We start from the raw sequence: 23,035 nt of genomic DNA on the forward strand, positions 1-23,035 counted from the left end.
GAGCCGCCCGCACCCAGCGTATGCAAATTCGCCTAAGTGACGGCATGGCAGGCACTCGCTCAGAAAGGCAGAAGCACGCCCACTTTGTGTTGGCAAGCAATCACTTTGTGTCTAAAGACGCCCACTAGCACACGTCATCTCCAGGAAGTGTATTAAAACATTGGTACATCGAGGACCATCGGAAGGGCTCGCAGTGCTTGTGGTTGCCTTACCTTACCACAAGCACTGCGAGGACTTCAGTGTAAATAACAGGCAGGTGACGTGCACTATGACACTGCCTGATAATTATGCACGCCTCAGAAACCGCGTTGTTACACTCAGGCACGCCTGCATTCACACCACCACTCCCCCGTTATTAGAGTCCTGCCCCTGTTACCACCCTCTCCTGTCACTCATTACACTGGGCTGTCTTTGCTGGGCGAGCGAGCAGATTACGATCGCTCCGAGTAGTTCCCGCACGCGCAGAACGAAGCTTACGCATGCGCGGTCGCTTACCATTGACCGCGAACGAGCCAGCAGCTCTGAATGAGCTCCAGTGTCCAAACCACACTTCTCTGTGGGGAGGGGTGAAGTTAAATATATTGGAAATGATCGGTCCCATTACAAACCATTATTGTATATTACATTTTCTACTATTCTATCCCCCTTCCTCTATCCAAGAGCCTGTTATTCTGAAATACATAGACCTCCACTCAGCCAATATATAAATATTTATTTGTATTCTCTGCAAGATCAAGGCAGCAAAATGGAAATAAAAACTGGCGCGGCTTCGATTGTTCTTCTTCCACGCGATTCCTGGTGGGGCGGCATTTTATTCCCTGTGTTTGGCACTGCTCAGGTCACTCCTTCTCTTTGGGCTTGTTGATCATCACCTCGCCCAAGCTCTCAAGGACCTCCCTCTTGTAGTCATCAAAGTCCCCTTCGATTTGATTCACAGTCTGGTCTTCTACCACCCACAGCTGGCAGTTTGTCTCGGTGATCAGACGGGCATCGTGGCTGACTGTAATCACCGCTGATGAAAGAGGGGACATGGTCAGAACATAAAGGCTGTCTGCAGATACTGTGGCACAGTGAAGGTCCTGCTTACAATCTTATGGAAGTCAAGAAAAGTGCATGCATTGGGATGACAAATATGACAGTATACAGAGACATTAAAGACAGCAGACGGGCCACAGAGGGTAGAGTACACACTTCTTTTCATTAGAGGTGTTACCATAAGATGCTACACCACTATAAATACACACAGACACAAACTCATATACACTATGTAGACAAAAGTGATTGGAACGACCCCCTTTCCCCCGCAAGCGAAATGTATACCATTGCACACGAGTTCCAAATGGCCACTAATGTCGCCATTTCAACAATTAACACTTTGGGCAAAATTTACTAAGCAGCGGGTTCTAAACCCCGGCGGTTTGGCGGCGGTTTTGCTATCCGCAGATTTACTAAGGCCAAAACCGCTGCAAAACCACCGTCAAAACAGACTTTAGAATAGAATAAAACAGGGCTGTCATTTAGAAGCCGCCGCCAAACCCCTGGGGTTTATAACCCGCCGTCAAACCGCCATGGTTTAGAACCAGCCACTTAGTAAATTTTGCCCTTTGTAGGGGAGGCCCATGCACTTGCAGTTTTACAGAAACACCACGTTTTCATCAGGACGACAATGCCACCTGTCATGTTTCCAGGGGACTGGTATACAGAAAATTCAGTAACCCGGGTGGACTGGCCAGCTCAGAATCCAGATCTTAACCCCATTGAGAACGTCTGGGACGAATAGTAGCGACGGGTGCGTTCTAGGCCAACTCGACCTTCTTCAGTGTCACAGTTGGTCACTGTACATAAGGCGGAATGGCAAATCATACTGTCTGCTGTTGTCCAGGAACTTGTGGACAGTTTGCTAAGAAGGGCGTCTGCAGTATTCACTGCACGTGGTGGACCTACAACGTACTGACCTCAATAAAATCTTGTTGATCTATTTGCTGTCAGTGTACAATCACTTTTGTCTACATAGTGTACGCACATTTAGAAAAAAAAAGAAAAAAATGGGAAAGTTGTACCTAAAACTTCCCTATATGGTTAAAAAGACTATACTGACACTCACCTCCTTTATACTCATTTACTGCTTCCGCCAGAGCATCAATGGATTCAATGTCTAGGTTATTCGTAGGTTCATCCTATAGGGGACAAAAGTACTTGATGAATAGAACTGGTGCAGATTTCCCACTTTGTCTCATCCACTAAGGCAGTTTCCCAACACCCGTCCTCAGAGAACCCAAACAGTGCAAGTTTTCCATTAACTAACACCCAAGATCTAGGGGGTTTCAACTTTCACATTATTAGCGTACTTTAAAAAGTGGACTCAAAACATTTTCTTGAAGTCCATGCAGGGGACTGAAGTTAGCGATATACTGCCACCTCATCCATGCAGGGGACTGAAGTTAGCGATATACTGCCACCTCATCCATGCAGGGGACTGAAGTTAGCGATATACTGCCACCTCATCCATGCAGGGGACTGAAGTTAGCGATATACTGCCACCTCATCCATGCAGGTGACTGAAGTTAGCGATATACTGCCACCTCATCCATGCAGGGGACTGAAGTTAGCGATATACTGCCACCTCATCCATGCAGGGGACTGAAGTTAGCGATATACTGCCACCTCATCCATGCAGGTGACTGAAGTTAGCGATATACTGCCACCTCATCCATGCAGGTGACTGAAGTTAGCGATATACTGCCACCTCATCCATGCAGGTGACTGAAGTTAGCGATATACTGCCACCTCATCCATGCAGGGGACTGAAGTTAGCGATATATAGTGCCACGTCATCCATGCAGGGGACTGAAGCAAGACAGTGCCACCTCGAGAACTGTGTAAAGTAAAAACTGACCTAGATATTTAACAGACATTTTTATTCTCTCATACTCACCAAAATAAGCACATCAGGTTCCCGACAGCACAACTCTGCAAATACCACCCGGGCTTTCTGCCCTCCTGCAGTAAAAAGATATAGACTTGGTTTTTAGCTAATTAATGCCATTAGAATATAAGTCTGGGATATGGAGGACCTGTACATATTACAGAGGACAATAAAGATACACATTACATTACCAAAGGAATATATACATATATATCAGATCTATTTCTGCAGTCACCTGACAGTTTGCAGATCTGGATTGTGTGGGCGTGGCTCTCCAAACCGAACCTCCCCAAACATTTCCGGGCGTCCTGATAGGGCAGGTTGAAGTTGCGCTGCATATACTCCGTTGCCGTCTCCTCCATGTTTAGCTGGTCAGCGTATTGCTGATTAAAGAATCCGACTTTCTATGGGACAGGGAGAGGTTACTGCAGAATAGAGCAGGAGCTCTGAGATCAGATTGGCTATATTATTCCCATCTGCCCCTGACACTCACCAGTCTGTGATTTTTCCTCATTTCCCCTTTTGTCTGTGGAGATGAACACTTAACACTTAGTAAACCAGCTTCAGACGCATTATACAGCAAATTCATAGAAAGAACAAAAAAAACACAGCACGTGGTACTCACAGGTGTCAGCTTCCCAGTTAACAGTAGAAGCAAAGTACTTTTCCCCACTCCATTTGGGCCAACGATACAGACTGTTGGGATGAAAAGATTATGGGTCTCATTAATCCTTATATGACTGAGGTAGATCAATTCCTCATACTGGAACCGGATCTCCCACCAGGGTCCAGACTAAAGATAGACAATAAAAAGGTAGACAATGTCTAGATAGACACCAAATGTTATACAGCCAATAGGTCGACATGTACAAGGTCAAAAGATCGACGTAAAAATGGTCGACTTTTTTTTTTATATATTTATTTTTTTAGGGTTAGGCACTTACCCCAACGGTTAGGGTTAGGCACCAGGAGGGAGGGTTAGGGACCAAAGGGATGGTTAGGGTGAAGATTAGGGCTAAAAAAATAAATAAAGAATCATGCATCTGCCATTTTCATGTCGACCTTTAGTGTGTCGACCTTTTGTCAGTCAGTCAACCTATTGACTGTCTAACATCTGGTGTCTATCTAGACACGGCCTACCTTTTTACGGTCTGTTAATCCACACCCGGTCCAGTACGAGAGCCCAGTCCGCCATGCTATACAGAGAAAAACAAATACATTTCCCCTTAACTGCAGATGAACAATCCTATCCTGCAGCACCACATTCCCATTCCCCAAAAAGCAGAAGAGATCCAGGCTCCTGTGAGGGACATTACCAGATCCTGTACTCCAATACAAAGAGCCTTCAATATCCTCTCTATACAGAGCAGCACCCGGTCATCATCACAACAGGAGCCGTTCCCCCCCAATAATTAGTACTGCCACGGATCCATGTCAGTGGCCTCCAATCTGACACGGTTTTAGCATGCGTGTGCCACCTCACCTCTGGAATCCATGTCTATGCCAAAATCCAGGTTCTGGAATAGAAGCTTCTGCCCTGAATAACCAAAATCAACCCCTGGAAGAACAATGGAATAACGAAGTTTAGTGGCTGATTAAAAAAATAAAAATAGAAAACAGCTGTAGGACGCTTCTCCCTGCACTGTGCTGTCCCCCTACTTGTACAGTCTTATTCCGTTATGTGTTTTGATACGTGGGTTTTACCTTAGTCAGTTTAACAAATATAAAATAACGGTTATGCTCTTCTAGATAGTGTGTCGGAATTTCTACAATAATATCCCTACTGTAATCTGGCATTTTCCCCCCACTGCACGTATCAGATAGACCTAGTCTCAGTTTATTATTAATCATTCATATTTTAAAAACAGGGACAGCAGCCCAATATTTTGCAAAGGCAGCAGGAATTCCCCGGATTGTACATTTAGAAAACAATGCGGAGCGCCCACCCGGTTATTACAGCTGCACCAAAGAAAGGCGCCTAGTTCTGGGCTTACTCACCGTGCAGCCCCAGAATAGGAGGGCTGAGTGGCGTGGGGTTTGGGAAGGTGAATTTTACGGTGTATTCCTTCGGTCTCTTCAGCAACTCTGCTGGTTCGTTGGCTTCTTCGTCTGCGTTCTTCTTCCGGCACTTCTGCTGCTTGCGAGTCAGAGCCTCTTTGGTCTGTTTCTCCTGGGAGTAGTGGAACAGGAATGTGGGAAACGTGAACAATGAATCTGGCAATAGGTCACAAAGACCTTCCATGTTCTTATACATCTGTATCAAGTTCTACATCCACTAACAGGGTTCCTGCTGTTCCATCCTGGCCTGGACTCTAGAACAGATCGGTCATGCTATACAACACGGGGGCTGTAAGCGAATGTGTTGGGCCACATTAGTCCAATGGGGAGGGGGGGGGGGGGGGGACATGTACTCTGATATAATTGTTTTACCCTTAAATGTGATCTAGAACAGTTTGAAAGTGTGAGAACATTCAACCTAAATTCTTAAAAGTGACTCAGGCCTGATTCAGCAGCGTACGCAACAGCGATCCCAGCTGCGATTTCGGGTGGAACGCAGCTGCCATAAATATGCTAATGCTTGCCGAAGCACAGCCGGCATAGGGACGCCTACAGCTGATCTCTCATATCCGTCCAACCTCGCACTTTTGCGTATACATCGGTACCATCGATGCCCATCGGCCAGTCACGCAGCATTTACACCAGCCCTGGCCAGCCGCAGAAACTGCAAGTCTCATCTCACACACGTGATTACACAAGCTGCGTATGCAGTGGCTAATTTATGCACGCCCATGAAACTGTGTTCAAACGGACAGACGCGCCTGTGTTTTTCTGACCACTCCCCCGTTACCACCCCCCAAACGCTGACAGCCTGTCACTCACTATGGATTCCTTTGTGCGTGCGTAATCGCAATGCGATAGCTGCGCACGCGCAGTGCAACATGTACGCACACGCAATGGCAAACAAATCACTCGACTGCGTCTATAACCGCTATTGCATACGCTGCTGAATCAGGCCCGGAGTCTGTCATAGGCCATTTAAATAGCGGACCCCACATGTCCCTTTTCAGTATTAGTCCATCGGTATCCTCTCATTGCACGTCCCAGCATCATAGGAATTTACTTGGCCTGACTGTAGACACTACATAGTATAGTAGCTATTTACAGCAGAATGCAGAAAGTGCTCGGGCTCCCATCACGTCCCACAGAGTGCTAGAGGGGAAGAGGCTTTACTCTCCATCAATGGTTACTGTAAGAGGCATTGGTGTGACCTCAGGAAAAGCAGTGTTACATAGGTCGTCAAGAAGACCTGATCTGTAGAGATTCCCTATAGGTTCCAGCTCGGTTAGAAAGGACCCAGCTCATGGCTTATGGCCCCGCACACCGATCCTCACCGCTTGCTTTGAAGATTTTCCTCCAGCTTTCAGGTCCTTTAACTTCTTCTCCTGCTTGTCGTACTGTTTCTGCATCTCCTTCTGCTTCTGCTGGTACATCTTCTTAAAGGTCACTGCAAGGGGAAAATAAAGAAGATCAGATCCTGAATAGAATTATCAGTTGTTTTTTTTTTCTAAGCGGCACTAAAAACGTCCGTCTGGAAAATGAAAGAATAACGACCTTGGTTATTTAATTGTGGTAAAAATACTTTATCTCATTCATCCATGGGTTGCAGCAGTGTAGGTAGGACATTGGGCACCTCATACAAAGTCAGAGCTCACTCATCTTTATATAAGCCTATTGGGAGACCATTTTTCCAGTGTTTACAAGTGCAGGGCAGCTATTTTTCTACACTACAGGGTAATGTAGCAGTAAGCGATCACTTATTTCTTCTTCAGGGTCCATAGGGCTCCACAGGAGAGACAATGGGACTTGGAGGACCAGACACCAACACCAAAGCTTTTCAATCCCAGGATGCTCTGGTCCTTCCCCCTATACCCCACCCACGGACTGAGGGCAAATAAGTTCCTGTTGGTGTATAACAGGAGCTGGTTCACCGTTTTAACAGTGGGGCTGCTATTAAGCCCCACTGGGGGAGCAACTACAGGGACCGTCATTCTTATGATTTTATGATCATTTATTTTATTGACCGTCCTTTGGACGTCTGCACTGCTGCTTCATCAACCCTCCGCGGCGCCATGACACCAGCCCTCGGCTAGGTACTCCTGGCAGGGCTCTGAGAGGTACCTAGCTAGCAAGGCTCCCCGGACTCCAGACTGCATCCGGGACTCAAGGGGATAGGTAAGGCGGATCCCCGCGTCTAATGCGCAATCTTACCTCCGGTCTTGGGAGACCGGAGGCGCTGATATGGACACCGGTTCACCCGGATCGGGACGCCACTAGACCACCGGGGCAATACAAACACTGGGGAAGGGCACGATTTAAGGCCAGGGGACCTGGTGGTTAATGTCAGCATATGGGAGAAGGTGCTCTCCCTGCAGCCCCTCCCCCCAGGTCAGGGCGCCATTACACTGCGGTCTTGCTGCTCCTCCCTCACCCTCCACCCCTCTGATACTCACAGCAGCCATTTTCTGCATTCAGGTCTCCGGGAACGCTGGGTCCAGTCTCCCTGTATACCTCTCCCAAGGGCCAGGTTATACAGTGCTATATCCTACCAGCCACTGCGGTCTGTGTAGTTGGTTTTAGTGCCCACTGCAGTTATATTGTATATTCTGCATTGTATGTGACTTGTGCTAGCGCTGCTGTTTTATTTTATTTTATTTTCCTCTCCCTATTACAATCAGCTTATACCTTTCCCTTTATTCTACTATAACCCTGGCATACTAAAGTATAGGGGATTCACTGTACCTCACATATTTGTGAGGGCTATCACATACTGTATATCGCTGTTGCGCACTACTGTGCCATATTACACATACATCCGAGTTGCTCACTGCACTGTGTCAGATTGTGTGTTACATTATCCTTGCAGAGGCAAGAATAACAAGCAGCCTGCTGCTCCCACTCTGGTGTCTTGTAAGTCCTGCTCAGCAGGCTTAGCTTCAGAGGATCTCATTCAGGATGGTCTTTGTGCATCTGGTTATACTGTCCCGGGCCCATCAGCCCTGGTGTCCTCTCCTCAGGACCCACCCTGGGCTACTTTTTCACAGGTGCTGGCAAAAATTGCAGACCACCTAACGGTCCCTGTAGTAGCACCCCCTATGGGATGGCCACAGCAGGTAGTCCCTGCAACTGCTTTGCCTCCCCCATGGGTAGACGTACTTTCTACCTCAGTTTGAGTCTGGCGGGTACCTCTACAGCCTTTCGACAAATGCTGCAAAAGGAGAGACCCTTACCTAGTAAACCTACTAAGTGTGCTGTATTATCTTCCCAGTCCACTAAGCGTGCTACGTTATCTACATTATCTTCCCAGTCCACCCAGCTATCAGATTCTCAATTATCATTTGGGGAGGCAGAAGACGCAGACCTCTCAGCTGGTGAGGCTTCTTTGGATGTGGTCTGTGCTCTGAAGATCTACGTGGACAGCACTAGTGCCATCAGGAAATCGGACTCCCTCTTCATCTTATATGGATTCCATAAGAACGGATGGGCAGCTAACAAAGACTCTGGCCAGATGGTTTCGCATGACTATCTCACAGGCTTATAGACGGACCTTCCTGTGCCAGCTACAGTATCTGCTCATTCTATCCGCTCTGTGGGCCCCTCATGGACTGCCTGGAATGGTGCCTTTACTTAACAGCTATGCTAGGCGGTCCACACCTTTCTTAGGCTCTATGCCTTTGATACATTTGCCTCTCAGGATGCTTCCTTCGGGCGCCGGGTTCTCCTCTCCCGGAACAACTGCCTTGGGACATCCCCATCGTCTCCCCTGTGGAGCCCTATGAACCTTGAAGAAGAAAAGGAGAATTATGGTAAAACTTACCCTTGTTAACTCTCTTTCTTCTGTCCATAGGGTCCACAGGGCATCCGCCCTGGCTTCTATGGGTTTATTCTCTTAGTCACTTGTGTGAGAGTGCGATTCTTCAGTGTACCACTCCTCCTCCTCTCCTCTCCTCTCCTGACTTGGGCTTGTTAACAAAAGTGAGTTGCCCTCAGGTTGTAGGAGGAGTATAGGAGGAAGGACCGGAGCATCCTGTGGTTGAAAAGCTTTGCTGTTGGTGTCCAGTCCTCCAAGTCCCACCTACACCCCATTGTCTCCCTTGTGGACCCTATGCACTTCGAAGAAAAAGTTAACAAGGGTAAGTTTTACAATAACTCTCCTTTTTATTTACAGTGCGGGCTGGTTAGTGCAGAGCCTCCAGTACCGGGTCAGAGCGGGATGGCCCCTTCACTACACAGTGCTAGACACAGACACATTTTATTTTGACCAGAAATAAAATTAGACAGAGTTCGACCCGGGAAGAGGAAAAAGATCATCCCTACCGTCACTCTCCTGTAGAATCCTAGCTGCTGCTGGCGCCGCCACTCTCCTCTAGAACCCCAGCTGCTGTTGCCTTTACTCTCCTCTAGGGATGAGCGGGTTCGGATTTTCGAAATCCGAACCGGGAACAGAGTCCGGCTCGGGTTTTCCCGTCAGACTCTGTTCCCGGAACGAGGCAAAAACGTCATCATCCTGGTTTCAGATTCTCGCGAGACCCAGACTTTGCACATTTCACGCCTCCCGCCCCGCCATCTTCACTCCAGTCCTGGAGAGTGTAGTGAGAGGACGTGTAGTGTACTAGTGTAGTGTCTGTGGGAAAGTGGCTCTGCTGTATCAACCTGCTCTGCTGTATCAGTCCAGTCCAGTGGTGCTGTGCTGCTGTATCAGTCCAGTCCAGTCCAGTGGTGCAGAGTCCAAATAATTTTTACAGGGGCTGCCCTGTGTGGTGTTAGGGGTACTCTGCCCTTCATCCAAATAATTTTTACAGGGGCTGCCCTGTGAGGTGTGTAAGCTGCCCTCCTTCATCCAAATTATTTTTACAGGGGCTGTCCTGTGTGATGTAAGCTGCCCTCCATCCAAGTAATTTTTAGAGGGGCTGTCCTGGGTGGTGTAAGCTGCCCTCCATCCAAGTAATTTTTACAGGGGCTGTCCTGTGCGATGTAAGCTGCCCTTCATTCAAGTAATTTTTACAGGGGCTGTCCTGTGCGATGTAAGCTGCCCTCCAACCAAGTAATTTTTACAGAGGCTGTCCTGTGTGGTGTAAGCTGTCCTTCATTCAAATATTTTTTACAGGGGTTATTCACTCCATAAAAATAATGGAGGACAAAAATTTGGAGGATAAAACAGGGAAAGATCAAGAACCACTTCCTCCTAGTGCTGAAGCTGCTGCCACTAGTCATGACATAGACGATGAAATGCCATCAACGTCGTCTACCAAGGCCGATGCCCAATGTTTAGTAGAGGGCATGCAAACTTCAAAAAGCCAAAGTTCAGTAAAATGACCCCAAAAAATAAATTTAAATAGTCTGAGGAGAAAGGTAAACTTGCCAGTATGCCAAGGAACGGCTAAGGCTCTGGCCTATGTTCATGACTCAGCTTCACATGACGATGGAAGCCCTCCTCCTCCCGCTAGAAAAATGAAAAGATTTAAGCTGGCAAAAGCACAGCAGAGAACTGTGCGTGCTAAGAAGATATCACAAATCCCCAAGGAGAGTCCAAGTGTGGTGGTGGTTGCGATGCCTGACCTTCCCAAACCTGGACGGGAAGAGGTGGCTCCTTCCACCATTTGCACACCCCCTACAAGTGCTGGAAGGAGCATCCACAATCCAGTTGCTGATATTCACATTGAAGATGTCACTGTTGAAGTACAATATGATGAGGATATTAGTGTAGCTGGTGCTGAGGAGGGAGTTGATGAGGAGGATTCTGATGGTGATGTGGTTTGTTTAAATCGGGCACCAAGGGAAAGAGTTGTTGTCCGTGGGATGAAAAAGCCCATCATGGTCATGCCTGGGCAGAAGACCAAAAATTCCACCTCTTTGGTATGGAAATATTTATATCCAAATCCGGACACAACTGTCTTGCCATATGTAACGTATGTAAAGGTGTAATAAGTAGGGGTAAGGACGTTTAACCACCTAGGAACATCCTCCCTTATACGTCACCTGCAGTGCGTTCACAAAAAGTTACTGTCAAGTTCAGAAACTGTGGCTAAGACCGTAAGCAGTCCAGGGACACCTAAATCCCTTTGTCCTGTTGTATCAAAGCTCCTGCAAACAACACAGTCAACTCTCTCCTCGTCAATTTCCTCTTCAATCAGGATTGGACGTAGTCCTGCAGGCCATGTCACTGGCATGACTGACTCCTCTCCTATCCAGGATTCCTCTGGAGGATCCTGCATTGCTACGCCTACTGCTGCTGCTGGGAGTCGTTCATCATCCCAGAGAGGAAGTTGGAACACCACTACTTCTTTAACTAAGCAATTGACCCCCCAACAGTCCTTAGCAAGGAGGATGAAGTACGACAGCAGCAATCCTGTTGCAAAGCGGATAACTGAGGCCTTGACAGCTATGTTGGTGTTAGACGTGCGTCCGGTATCCGCCATTAGTGCAGTGGGATTTAGTCAATTGATGGAGGTAGTGTGTCCCCGGTACCAAATCCCATCTAGATTCCACTTCACTAGGCAGGCGATACCAAGAATGAACAGAGACATCAGAAAAAGTGTCCTCAGTGTCCTAAAAATGCGGTTGTACCCAAAGTCCACTTAACCACGGACATGTGGACAAAGTGGAACACAGGGCAGACTAAGGACTATATGACTGACAGCCCACTGGGTAGATGTATCGCCGCCTTACGCAGCAACAACAGCGTCACCAGTAGCAGCATCTCAGAAATGCCAGCACGTTCCAAGGCAGGCTACGCTGTGCATCACCGGTTTCAGTAAGAGGCACACCGCCGACAACCTCTTAGAGAAACTGAGGGAAGTCATCGCCCAATGGCTTATCACAAATCCCCAGGAGAGTCTAAGGGGGGTATCTGACAACACCACAAATATTGTGCGGGTATTACATCTGGGCAAATTCCAGCACGTCCCATGTTTTGCTCACACAATAAATTTGGTGGTGCAGATTTTTTTTTTAAAATTACAGGTTCGTGCAGGAGATGCTTTGGGTTGTCCGAAAAATTTCGGGCCACTTTCGCCATTCAGCGACTGCGTGCCGAAGACTGGAGCGCCAGCAAACACACTTGAAACTGCCCTGCCGTCACCTGAAACAAGAAATTGTAACGCGGTGGAACTCAACCCTCTATATGCTTCAGAGGATGGAGGAGCAGCAAAAGGCTATTCAAGCCTATACATCCACCTATGACATAGGCAAAGGAGGGGGTATGCACCTGACTCAAGCGCAGTGGGGAATGATTTCTGTGTTGTGCAAGGTTCTCCAGCCCTTCGAACTTGCCACACGTGAGGTCACTTCAGACACTGCCAGCTTGAGTCAGGTCATTCCCCTCATCAGGCTTTTGCAGAAGCAGCTGGAGAAAGTGAAGCAGGAGCTAAGACGGAGCGATTCCGCTCGGCATGTGGGACTTGTGGATGAAGCCCTTCATTCGCTTTCCCAGGATTCCAGGGTGGTCAATCTGTTGCAATCAGACAACTACATTTTGGCCACCGTACTCGATCCTAGGTTTAAAGCCTACGTGGTGTCTCTCTTTCCGGCAGACACAAGCCTGCTGGTGAAAACAGTCAGCTGAAGCGGAACGACAACAGCTCCTTCTTCATTTTCTCCCGCAACTGGGGCTACCAGGAAACAACTAAGATATCCTAACCAACCCGCTAGCGGTGATGCAGGGCAAGCAGGACCAACTTTGGACATCTGGTCCGGACTGAAGGACCTGCCAACAATTTCTGACATGTCTACTGTCACTGCATATGATGCGGTCACCATTGAAAGAATGGTGGAGGATTACATCGGTGACAGCATCCAAGTAGGCATGTCAGACAGTCCATACCTGTACTGGCAGGAAAAGAGGCAATTTGAAGGCCCCTGTACAAACTGGCTCTATTTTACCTAAGTTGCCCCCCCTCCAGTGTGTACTCCGAAAGTTTTTAGTGCAGCCGGGAATATTGTCAGCGAAAGGCGTAGGAGGTTGCTTCCACAAAATGTGGAGAAGATGATGTTCATCAAAATTAATTATCAATTCTTCCAGGAAGACCAGCCTCCAGAAAGTACAGAGGGACCTGTGGTGGGTGATTCCAGCAGGGACGAATACTCTGAGGATGAGGATGTACACAACACTGAAGAAGGTGAACAATCGGTGGATGAGGACGACATCTTGCCTCCGTAGAGCCAGTTTGTGCAGGGACAGATTAATTGCCAGCTTGTTTTGTGGGGGCCCAAACGAACCAATCATTTCAGCCACAGTTGTGTGGCAGACCCTGGCGCTGAAATGATTGCTTTGTTAAAGTGTGCATGTCCTGTTTATACAACATAGTTGCCCAAGGACAATTCCATCTTGCACCTCTTTTTTTTCTTTGCATTATGTACTGTTTGGGGCCTAGTTTTTCAAACTGCCATCCTGTCTGCCACTGCAGTGTCACTCCTAGATGGGCCACGTGTTTGTGTCGCCCACTCGTGTCGCTTAGCATAGTCATCCAGCTACCTCGGTGCAACCTTTTGGCCTAAAAACACTATTGTGAGGTGTGAGGTGTTCAGAATAGACTGGAAATTAATGTTATTGAGGTTAATAATAGCATAGGAGCAAAAAACACACAAATTCTGTGATTTTAGCTGTTTTTAAAAAAAAGTACAGATCCAAAATCAAAACACAGAAGGGTGGTTTTGGCAAAACCAATCCAGATCCAAAACACGAAAAGTGGCTGGTGCACACCCCTTTCTCCTCTACACCCCCTCCCCCTCCCCTAGCTGCTGCTGCCACTCTCCTCTAGAACCCCCAAGCTACACCACAACATAACTGTTCCCTTAAACAAAGGAGAATGTCTCTCCTAGATTGTGCTAAGAGAAATAGGCGACATATATAAGACAGTACTGACAATAACCATCTATCCTGCACTGTATCACACACATACCCTGGTGCTGCCTACCCATGCCACATATCTTACAGAATGTGTATTGGCATCCCATAGCCATATGCATTAATGTATATATTTGGAGATAACCGTTACCAGGCTGGTCCAGGCTGCAATGAAACCCAGATTATAGTCAGTGTATTGCTGCGTTTCAGCCACTAAATACTTACTGTAATTGCCTCGATAGTAATACAGTTTCTGTCCATCAAGGTGCATTATATCTGTACACACGTCGTCCAGAAATCCCTGGTCGTGGGATACTATGAGCAGTGTCTTCTTCCAGCCCTGAAGGTAACTGGGGAAGTTGAAATACTAAGAGTTAGGTGGCAGACTATAGTCAGAATTGATGTGCCAATGCAGAAGTACATGGGCAAGTTCTGCACTTATCCCTCCAGTGTCTGTATAAGAGGGTGCATGCCCGTCTTTTGAGAAAGCTGCCCTCACGTGACAGCGAAATGCGTTAAGTATAGGGGTGCCTGCTCTTTGGAGTGCTCTAACCTACTGAACAGTATTTTGCCCTATTCTGCCACTGCTACCCACGGGATAGGTATATGCTGGCCGCAACACCACTATATATAACAGACGGCCTTACAAGCAGATGGTGTCTGACACCCCCACCGGATGGGTACTTGTTGCCATATTTATTCTCCTGCAGGTTGTTCTGCTCTGGGATAAACACTTGTTACAGAAGCTAACAGACGACAGCTCATACAATACTTTTATTGCCGGCTCTTCTAACAAACCGCCGGGTGCCTGATGCATGGCTATAACAGCAGGTCCTGCTGAAAGCCATTGCCAGAGTTTACTCCATTATCTGAAAGTGCCATTTACTCTGGATTGCGGACAGAGGCTACACCGGACCACAAGCGCAATAGTGAGCCACAATAGACTGGTCTGACGTACTAACATTATGCCCGGAGTTCTTCTGATAAATTGATTGTTCCATTTACCCGCTGAACCTTCCTATATAGCTTCCAAGTATTTACTACAAAGGATATTGCACTCCCAGGACTGTAGGTTATTATCTTACAAAGTGCTGATACATTTATTATTACATTCCGATACCTGCTGCTACACTACTGATACTTTGTTATTAACGTGTATTTGCACTGCCAGCTCGTATTATAGATTTGCTTGGCAATCTGTAGCTATGCTGGACATTTGATATAATGCACATGTATTTTTACTCCCAGGAAATTAAATATAATATAATATATATATACACACACACACACACACACACACACATATATATACATACACACACATACCGTATTTCCCCGATAATAAGACCTACCCCGAAAATAAGCCCTACCCTTCATTTTGTAACCCGGTCCAAATTAAGCCCCACCCCGAAAATAAGACCTATCTGAATCTCATTTTGAGCTGGGAAAGCTGCAGAGACCAGCGTTCCCAGTCTTGCAGTGCGCAGGTGACGTCATCCGCGCGCTGAGGATCCTGTGCGACATCCCGGACGGCGGCGAGTCAGGTAAGTGCACTGCAATAAGGGACACTGCTACAGGGGGGCCTGCAAGGGGGTGGCCTGCATAAGGGGCACTTCTACAAGGGGGCCTGCATAAGGGGCACTTCTACAAGGGGGCCTGCATAAGGGGCACTTCTACAAGGGGGCCTGCATAAGGGGCACTTCTACAAGGGGGCCTGCATAAGGGGCACTTCTACAAGGGGGCCTGCATAAGGGGCACTTCTACAAGGGGGCCTGCATAAGGGGCACTTCTACAAGGGGGCCTGCATAAGGGGCACTTCTACAAGGGGGCCTGCATAAGGGGCACGGCTGTCAATGATAATTAATATGACCTACCCCGAAAATAAGCCCTATGGTGTTTTTTTTAACAAAAAAAATAAAATAAGACAGTGTCTTATTATCGGGGAAACACGGTACATACAAAAGTGGGAGGCACATATAGAAACCGTTGTAATTCCTACACCGTTCACCTGATTTGGATGTAATTACCCTCAAATTAAATCTGAAAGTCTGCAGTTAAGTAGTGGTGAATAGAGGCCAAAATATGAAAATTCTGTCAATGTCCCAATATTTATGCACCTGACTGTATATATATTTTCCTGTAGGTAACTGGGGAAGGTGATATACTAAGAGTTCGGTGGCAAACTACAGTAATTACAGACATCTGACTCCCAGAAATGATGTACCCATGTGGTAGGCAGTATGTGGGCAAGCTCTGCACTCATCCCCTAGTGCCTGTATAAGAGTGTGCATACAAGGCTACCAGCCCAGCTCTACATTCATTCCTCTGGGCCACGTAAACCGCCAATCTGTGCTGTGGGTGGTCTGGCACCTTTCCCCAGTGACAGTGATGTTATATATACCCATATCTCATACTACCCCCCCCCCCAAGTGCTGTTCCATAGCTTCAGCTTTTCTGCTTCATTTCCACAACCCCATCCCTTAAACACACCAGCTATCTACACATTATGATGCTAGAGGAGGATCAGAGAGGGGATGGGTGTCTATACCCACAGGACTTAACATGCACAGTACCAGGACCCCAAACAGCGCTCAGTCTGTTCTCAGAGAAACATACTTGTTGAGCCAGATGACAGCGTTGAGATCCAAGTGATTTGTTGGTTCATCCAACATGAGGAGAGTTGGTTCCATGAAGAGAGCCCTGAAACAGATCACACAGGGGAACCACAATGACACGTAAAATTCTGCAAAGTATCGAGACAGTGAATTAAACTAGCAACATGATAACAGGGTAACAGAAGGACGATGGGAAAAATACAACAGAAGTAGGAATGGAAATATACTGACGTCCACAAGCAGCCAATGGGGGTAATGATGAGGAAGAGCTTGAATTTTTTGCAGGTAAAGTTAAAGTGCCCAAGTTCCAGTCACCACACTCTACACCAGCTTGCATCCAGTGTCCCTCAATTGGATACTAACGGAGTCTGATTGGTTGGAGCGGTGTAGAGGGGGAGGAGACAACCAACCACCAAGTTGTAGTAAGAAGATATGTCTCCACCTGTCACAGCACCCTCTACAGCCCAAGGTCTAGCAGTGTCCCCCAGAAAGAGAAATAGTATTTACCAAAGGCAGGCTTATTTCTTTTCTGTATTGGTTTCAAAATAATCCCCAATTATTAGCTGCTGCCTATATAATGCCTTTTGGGTGTGGTTTACAAACCAGTCTTTGTTACTTGTCTGCCCCCATGCTTGAGATGGGAGAACATATAATTTTAATTGTATTTTATCGTTATATAAAGCATGTCTTGCAGTCATTCAGGACCCGTGATGTGATCTGCACGCTTACATTTACTGAGCAAAACCATTTGTAACGGTTTAGATAAGCAGTATAAATGCCATAATATAGGTCAATTGCTCCAGTAAGACGAGGAGACGGGGTAAAGGGTCACAAAGAGGGTAAGGAGGTAGATATTGGAGAAGAGAGGAAATGTTCGAGGGTGAAATGGGCGAGTGCCGTTACCTGGCCAGTGACACTCTCATCCTCCAGCCTCCACTGAACCTCCTGGTCTCCCTGTCCTGCATTTCTGGAGTAAAACTGAGACCAGCCAAGATCCTACGAGCTTTTGCTTCTGCTGAGGCAGCCCCAGTGGCTCTTAGCTCCTCATACACCTGGGAACACAAGTAACCCTCAGAAAATGTTCTTCTGCTTCCATACTGTAGTCATCACTACCTCTGCCATAGCCATGCATGGTTACCTTCTCCAACCGCTCCGCTGCACTGTCATCTCCCTTCTCCAGTCGGGCCTGCAATCTTTTCTCCTGTTCCAACAGTTTGAGCCTTTTCGTATCGGCTTTAAGAACAGCCTGGACAGCTGGTGTTTCATCAGCCACAACCTCTGTGGGAAGGGAGAGGAGAGATCAGGGCATGAAGACCAAATACTGGCAAGAGACAAAGGCAATACACATAGGCATCCTTTCCTACCTTGCTCACAAAGTAATACATCAATGTTCGGGGGAATGTTCAGTGCCTTATTGGCAATGTGCTTAAGGAGGGTGGTCTTTCCTTTCCTGACAGAGACAATGAATAAATCAGGAACATAACAAAAAAAATGCCGAAAAGAGGATCAAAATATTGCCAATGACTCACCCGTTAGGACCAACCAAACCATAGCGGCGACCAGCAACCACATATAAATCAGCATTGACAAACAGCTCCTTCCCGTGGGCAGAAATACTGAATTTCTCCAGCTATAGAGAGAAGACACCTTATCAGAGAAACTATTTATAGAAAAGGTATCTTGAACATTATCCCTATTTATAGTTGTCTTTATAACCTCCATCAACCAGAAGTACCTTGATATCAGACGCGTTCTCCAGCATGGCTTGACGTGACGAGAGTTCCGCTTGTGATACTGAAAAGTCATTTTCCGCTGCCGTCGCCTTCTTCATTGTGGCCACTTGTTTCTCATAATCTAACTAAGGGACCCAGACAGAAGGACACATCTGTCAGATACACATAAGGGGACAAAGAAAGGTAAAGAGAACCCCCAAACCTGCAGTAAGGCCGTACCAAATAAGGAGGCCGAGCCTGCAGTAGGGGCCGTACCAAATAAGGAGGCAGAGCCTTCAGTAGGGCCGTACCAAATAAGGAGGCAGAGCCTGCAGTAGGGGCCGTACCGTACCAAATAAGGAGGCCAAGCCTTCAGTAGGGCCGTACCAAATAAGGACCCCAAGCCTGCAGTAGGGCCGTATCAAATAAGGAGGCCGAGCCTGCAGTAGGTGCCGTACCAAATAAGGAGGCCGAGCCTGCAGTAGGTGCCGTACCAAATAAGGAGGCCGAGCCTGCAGTAGGTGCCGTACCAAATAAGGAGGCCGAGCCTGCAGTAGGTGCCGTACCAAATAAGGAGGCCGAGCCTGCAGTAGGTGCCGTACCAAATAAGGAGGCCGAGCCTGCAGTAGGTGCCGTACCAAATAAGGAGGCCGAGCCTGCAGTAGGGGCCGTACCAAATAAGGAGGCCGAGCCTGCAGTAGGGGCCGTACCAAATAAGGAGGCCGAGCCTGCAGTAGGGGCCGTACCAAATAAGGAGGCCGAGCCTGCAGTAGGGGCCGTACCAAATAAGGAGGCCGAGCCTGCAGTAGGGGCCGTACCAAATAAGGAGGCCGAGCCTGCAGTAGGGGCCGTACCAAATAAGGAGGCCGAGCCTGCAGTAGGGGCCGTACCAAATAAGGAGGCCGAGCCTGCAGTAGGGGCCGTACCAAATAAGGAGGCCGAGCCTGTAGTAGGGGCCGTACCAAATAAGGAGGCCGAGCCTGCAGTAGGGGCCGTACCAAATAAGGAGGCCGAGCCTGCAGTAGGGGCCGTACCAAATAAGGAGGCCGAGCCTGCAGTAGGGGCCGTACCAAATAAGGAGGCCGAGCCTGCAGTAGGGGCCGTACCAAATAAGGAGGCCGAGCCTGCAGTAAGGCCATACCAAATAAGGAGGCCGAGCCTTGCTTTATAGACCACAGCACCACAAAACATGTAAATCTGTGATAGAGGGAGTTAGAACACACAAACACAATGTCTTGCTTACCAGTTTCTTCTTTTTCTTCTTCTCTTTCTTGCTTAGGTTCGCAAAGGGATCTTCAGAAGCCTCTGTTTTTTCTTCCCCCAAACCTTCCTCATCACCAGACTGTCAGAGAAGCCAGGTGTCAGATACAATATTACTCTTCACCTGCTAACAGACACATGACCCTTCCCTCCCTGCCACGCGCCTACCAAGTCACTGCTGTACTCCAAAGCTATATGGCTGGACCAGCTAGATATCCCCTCATCCATCATCTACCCCCACCCTAGCTCCACCCACTGTACAAGTCATCATAGTTAAACCCACTGCACTTTTGTTGGTACTAGGATCACCAAGGTTTTTTTAATTAGATTTTTTTTTTTTTAAAGCTACACCTCCTCGACTCACCCCTTCAGATCCAGCACTTCCCTCTTCATCGTCATCATCGAGAAAACGGTTCTAGTTGAAAGAAATAAAACAGTAATACAGGTGAATTACAGCTCTAGGTCCCAGCCAGGCAGTACTGTCTCTATGATGAAATTAGGGGCGTCGGGGGAGCTGTGCACACCCTATGCATGGAGGGTTGATTGGTGGCGGTGTGTCCAAAACGCTCCTAAACCCAGGCAGCAAGGGTTAACTTGACCTGTAGTGACATCGAAGAGGGGAGAAGAACACCCCATGCCACACGCCAGGAACAGCCTAGGCATTCCCTCAAAAACATAATCCAGTGTCCGCTCTACTACGGAAGACATGAGACATCCTAAATCCTATAAATGAGTACATAGGAGGCGGTTGGTGCTGAGTAACCAAATCTATAGAGATTCAAACAAAAATCATTTTTATCACAAGAGAAAATGCAGTTCTGTGCCAACCAGAGTTACATTGGCTTCACTAACAAGTCCGAAACAAAAATGATTAACCCTTCTCGGGGGGGCATTTTAAGGAGCGGTGATGGCTGTAAGGTGGAGGCGTTCTGAACGTTTCTCCGTCACCACACAGCCCCCAACAATACAGCTTTATCTTTGCACAACATACAGGGGTGCAGGAATTCCTGCGATGTTGGGGTAATAACTGGTGATATGGGCAGTCACACAAATGCCCACACTGCTTCTACCCTGAAAGAATGACATTGCCAAACTGCCTGTTAATAGCTGTATGTTGAAAGTTAATTGACTACAAGTACATAGTTTAGGTTACTGTATGGTTAATGTTTTGCTCCTGTCTGAGAATGTTCCAGTCTAGATTAATTCCATTACGGGTTGCACAGTCATTGCACACAGAAGCACCAGCTATTTTGTAGGCTGGATCAGTATTCATGACAAAGCAGCATATAAATTCACTGCAAACTCGTGATATAACGTAGGCATGAGGCACTTGGTACCACGAGTGAGGATACACCATACGCCAAGCTGAGGGAAGTTACCGGTGTCGGTTTAGGCTTTTTATTGTTCTTTTTAGGTTTTTTCTTTTCCTTTTCATCTTCACTCAGATCAGGAGCTTTAGGAGGAGGTTTCTGTTAAGGAAACAACAAGAATTAATTTCCTTTTAAATGTGATGGGGCGAGTCATATACATAACCATCTATAGAATAATCGTTTCTGCCTCTGCATTACCCAACAGGAGAGAGTGAAAGACTCCGCATTCTCTAGGTCACTAGTCCTCATCTATCTGTTACCCAGCAGGGAAAGGAGAAACTCACTTTGCTTTTCGAACTTTCTTTCGGAGCCTCCTCTTCGCTCTCTTGCTCATCTTTAGGAGGCTGCAATGAGATTACACCATAAGAAAGAGAAATAGAGTGAGGCAGGGGAGAGGGGATGAGGACTAATAGAAGAGTACCTTCTGTCTGACCGATTCATTTTTCTTTTCTTTCTTATTCTGCTTTTTTGGCTCTTCTTCCTATAGTACAACATGTGAGACACAGAGCAGCTATGTATACAGATCATGGCACACTGGAGCATTAGATCAATATTTGGCCAGTGGCACAATGCTTACCTTTAATTTTTTGCCTTTATCTTTCTTCGCCGACTGCTCTTCCTCCTCGCCCTCTTCCTCCCCACTGCCGTCACCGAGGGCAGCAAAAATATTTCTCCCCTAAAATAGATTTAAAAAGCCTCATACATTAATACACAGTGCTTCTCTTTAGAAAGGTTAAAGGTACCAAAAACAAATCCCACAAAACAGCCAGGCAGCAGAAACAAAAAGTTTTCCCTTTCTGGCTTTCAGGACTGTGTAGATTGCTGGTGTGTACACACACACACCCACGAACACTAACACACTACATACTTTAAAAATGTGCTGTCTGTACATGTGACCAGAAGAAGTCTTAGAAATGGCTGAGCTGCTGGATAGAACTCGGGCCTACAGATAGTGGTACGTTTGCGCTAACAGTGAGGACGCAAGTGAAAATGCGTCCGTATCTCAGCAAACTGTGCATGCGCCCAAGAAGGAAATGGGTGACCGCACATGCTCCCAATCAGGCATGCGCACACAGACGGAGGTCGCTAGCGCCTATGGACTGATCCACCCATCGACAGGGCACTTTCAGGGAAATGGGCGTTTCTGGGCGGGGAGCATGTGGACACACGGGGCTGATCTATCTCGTGGGCGTGTCAGACGACTTCCATGCTCGATCATAGCGAGCGGACAGAGATGGGGACGCCGCTTTCTGATTTTGCACCCAGCACGGGGTGGGTGCAACTCCAGGTAATGGTGATGGCTGCAGGCGTAAAAACAGTGGGCGGGACGGATTTCCAAATGCGGACGGCAATACACGGGCCGGGCGGATTCTCACATTAGCATAAAGTCGGCTGCCACGGATGCCTCAAACTAATCAGGTTCTATATCCTTTTCTCCAAGTGCAGTGGCAGGAGTCTGAGCAGAAGCTCCGCCCTCTCTAAACCTTTATTGGCTAGTTGAAAATTCAGCATTTTTGGCAGACTCCAGTGGACAAAACCAGGAGTACAGGACAACGCTCTGCAAAAAAATTAAAATCCTAGTAAGGATAATAACGTAAAACAAAGCAAGAATAGAAACAAGAGCGTAACGGTGTGCCGCACTGGGTGCAAAGGAAAAGACTTCACTGAAGCATAACAATCCCATATTTCATTCACCCATGAGGGATACTGGGGACGTCTAAAGCCGTGCCTAAGGGATGGAACGCTGTGCACCGGTAATCAGGTGCCCGTCCACAACAGATGCTCAGACAAGGGGTCATGCAATGCCGCCCAAGAGGCTCCTATTGCTCTGGTGGAATGTGCCCTAACATTTTCAAGGGTAGTTTGTCTTGCCCCAATGTGAACCAGTCCAACAGCCAAAGTCATCCAACTGGCAATGGTCGGTTTACACACAGAACAACTATCAAAACAGAGCTAAACATTCACCATACGTCCAACAGTTGTCCAGTTGTATGGACATGGATTCTTAATGCCCTTACAAATCTCAGCGCTAAGAGAGCACTCTTCCTCTAGAGACTTCACACAGTCCAAAGCCGTGATCACCATGTCTGAAATAGATGGAACTTGGATTCCAAAAAGGAAGAGATGTTTGATTTTATGACCGGCCCTGTCTTTTATGAATTAGACAAAGCCCCCAACACTGATAGTCTTCTAGCTGTGGAGACAGACAACAGGTATTCAGTCTTCCAGGTAGATAACCTCTTCTCCCC

The 23,035-nt window shown here is 47.4% G+C and overlaps 1 protein-coding gene across 1 annotated transcript in view; it reads right to left on the bottom strand.

Moving 5' to 3' along the window:
- Positions 1–697: 697 nt before the first annotated feature.
- The window catches only part of ABCF1 (ATP binding cassette subfamily F member 1), a 32,260-nt gene continuing 9,922 nt past the window's right edge, over positions 698–23,035 (bottom strand). The window contains exons 6-27 of the mRNA XM_088481475.1: positions 21,364–21,462; positions 21,208–21,267; positions 21,071–21,130; positions 20,796–20,885; positions 19,781–19,831; positions 19,400–19,498; positions 18,180–18,302; positions 17,974–18,074; positions 17,809–17,894; positions 17,583–17,722; positions 17,348–17,496; positions 16,446–16,529; positions 14,055–14,179; positions 6,319–6,431; positions 4,925–5,096; positions 4,410–4,484; positions 3,552–3,622; positions 3,420–3,452; positions 3,162–3,330; positions 2,936–3,000; positions 2,105–2,177; positions 698–1,012 (exon numbers count right to left, since the gene is read on the bottom strand). Coding sequence (XP_088337601.1) covers positions 840–1,012; positions 2,105–2,177; positions 2,936–3,000; positions 3,162–3,330; positions 3,420–3,452; positions 3,552–3,622; positions 4,410–4,484; positions 4,925–5,096; positions 6,319–6,431; positions 14,055–14,179; positions 16,446–16,529; positions 17,348–17,496; positions 17,583–17,722; positions 17,809–17,894; positions 17,974–18,074; positions 18,180–18,302; positions 19,400–19,498; positions 19,781–19,831; positions 20,796–20,885; positions 21,071–21,130; positions 21,208–21,267; positions 21,364–21,462 — 2,211 coding nt within the window. The 3' untranslated portion in view covers positions 698–839. The remainder of the gene's footprint in view (positions 1,013–2,104; positions 2,178–2,935; positions 3,001–3,161; positions 3,331–3,419; positions 3,453–3,551; positions 3,623–4,409; positions 4,485–4,924; positions 5,097–6,318; positions 6,432–14,054; positions 14,180–16,445; positions 16,530–17,347; positions 17,497–17,582; positions 17,723–17,808; positions 17,895–17,973; positions 18,075–18,179; positions 18,303–19,399; positions 19,499–19,780; positions 19,832–20,795; positions 20,886–21,070; positions 21,131–21,207; positions 21,268–21,363; positions 21,463–23,035) is intronic.

The sequence above is a fragment of the Taudactylus pleione genome, unplaced genomic scaffold (assembly GCF_031769625.1).
Source record: "Taudactylus pleione unplaced genomic scaffold, aTauple2 ptg000274l, whole genome shotgun sequence".
NCBI classification, from domain to species: Eukaryota; Metazoa; Chordata; class Amphibia; order Anura; family Myobatrachidae; genus Taudactylus; species Taudactylus pleione.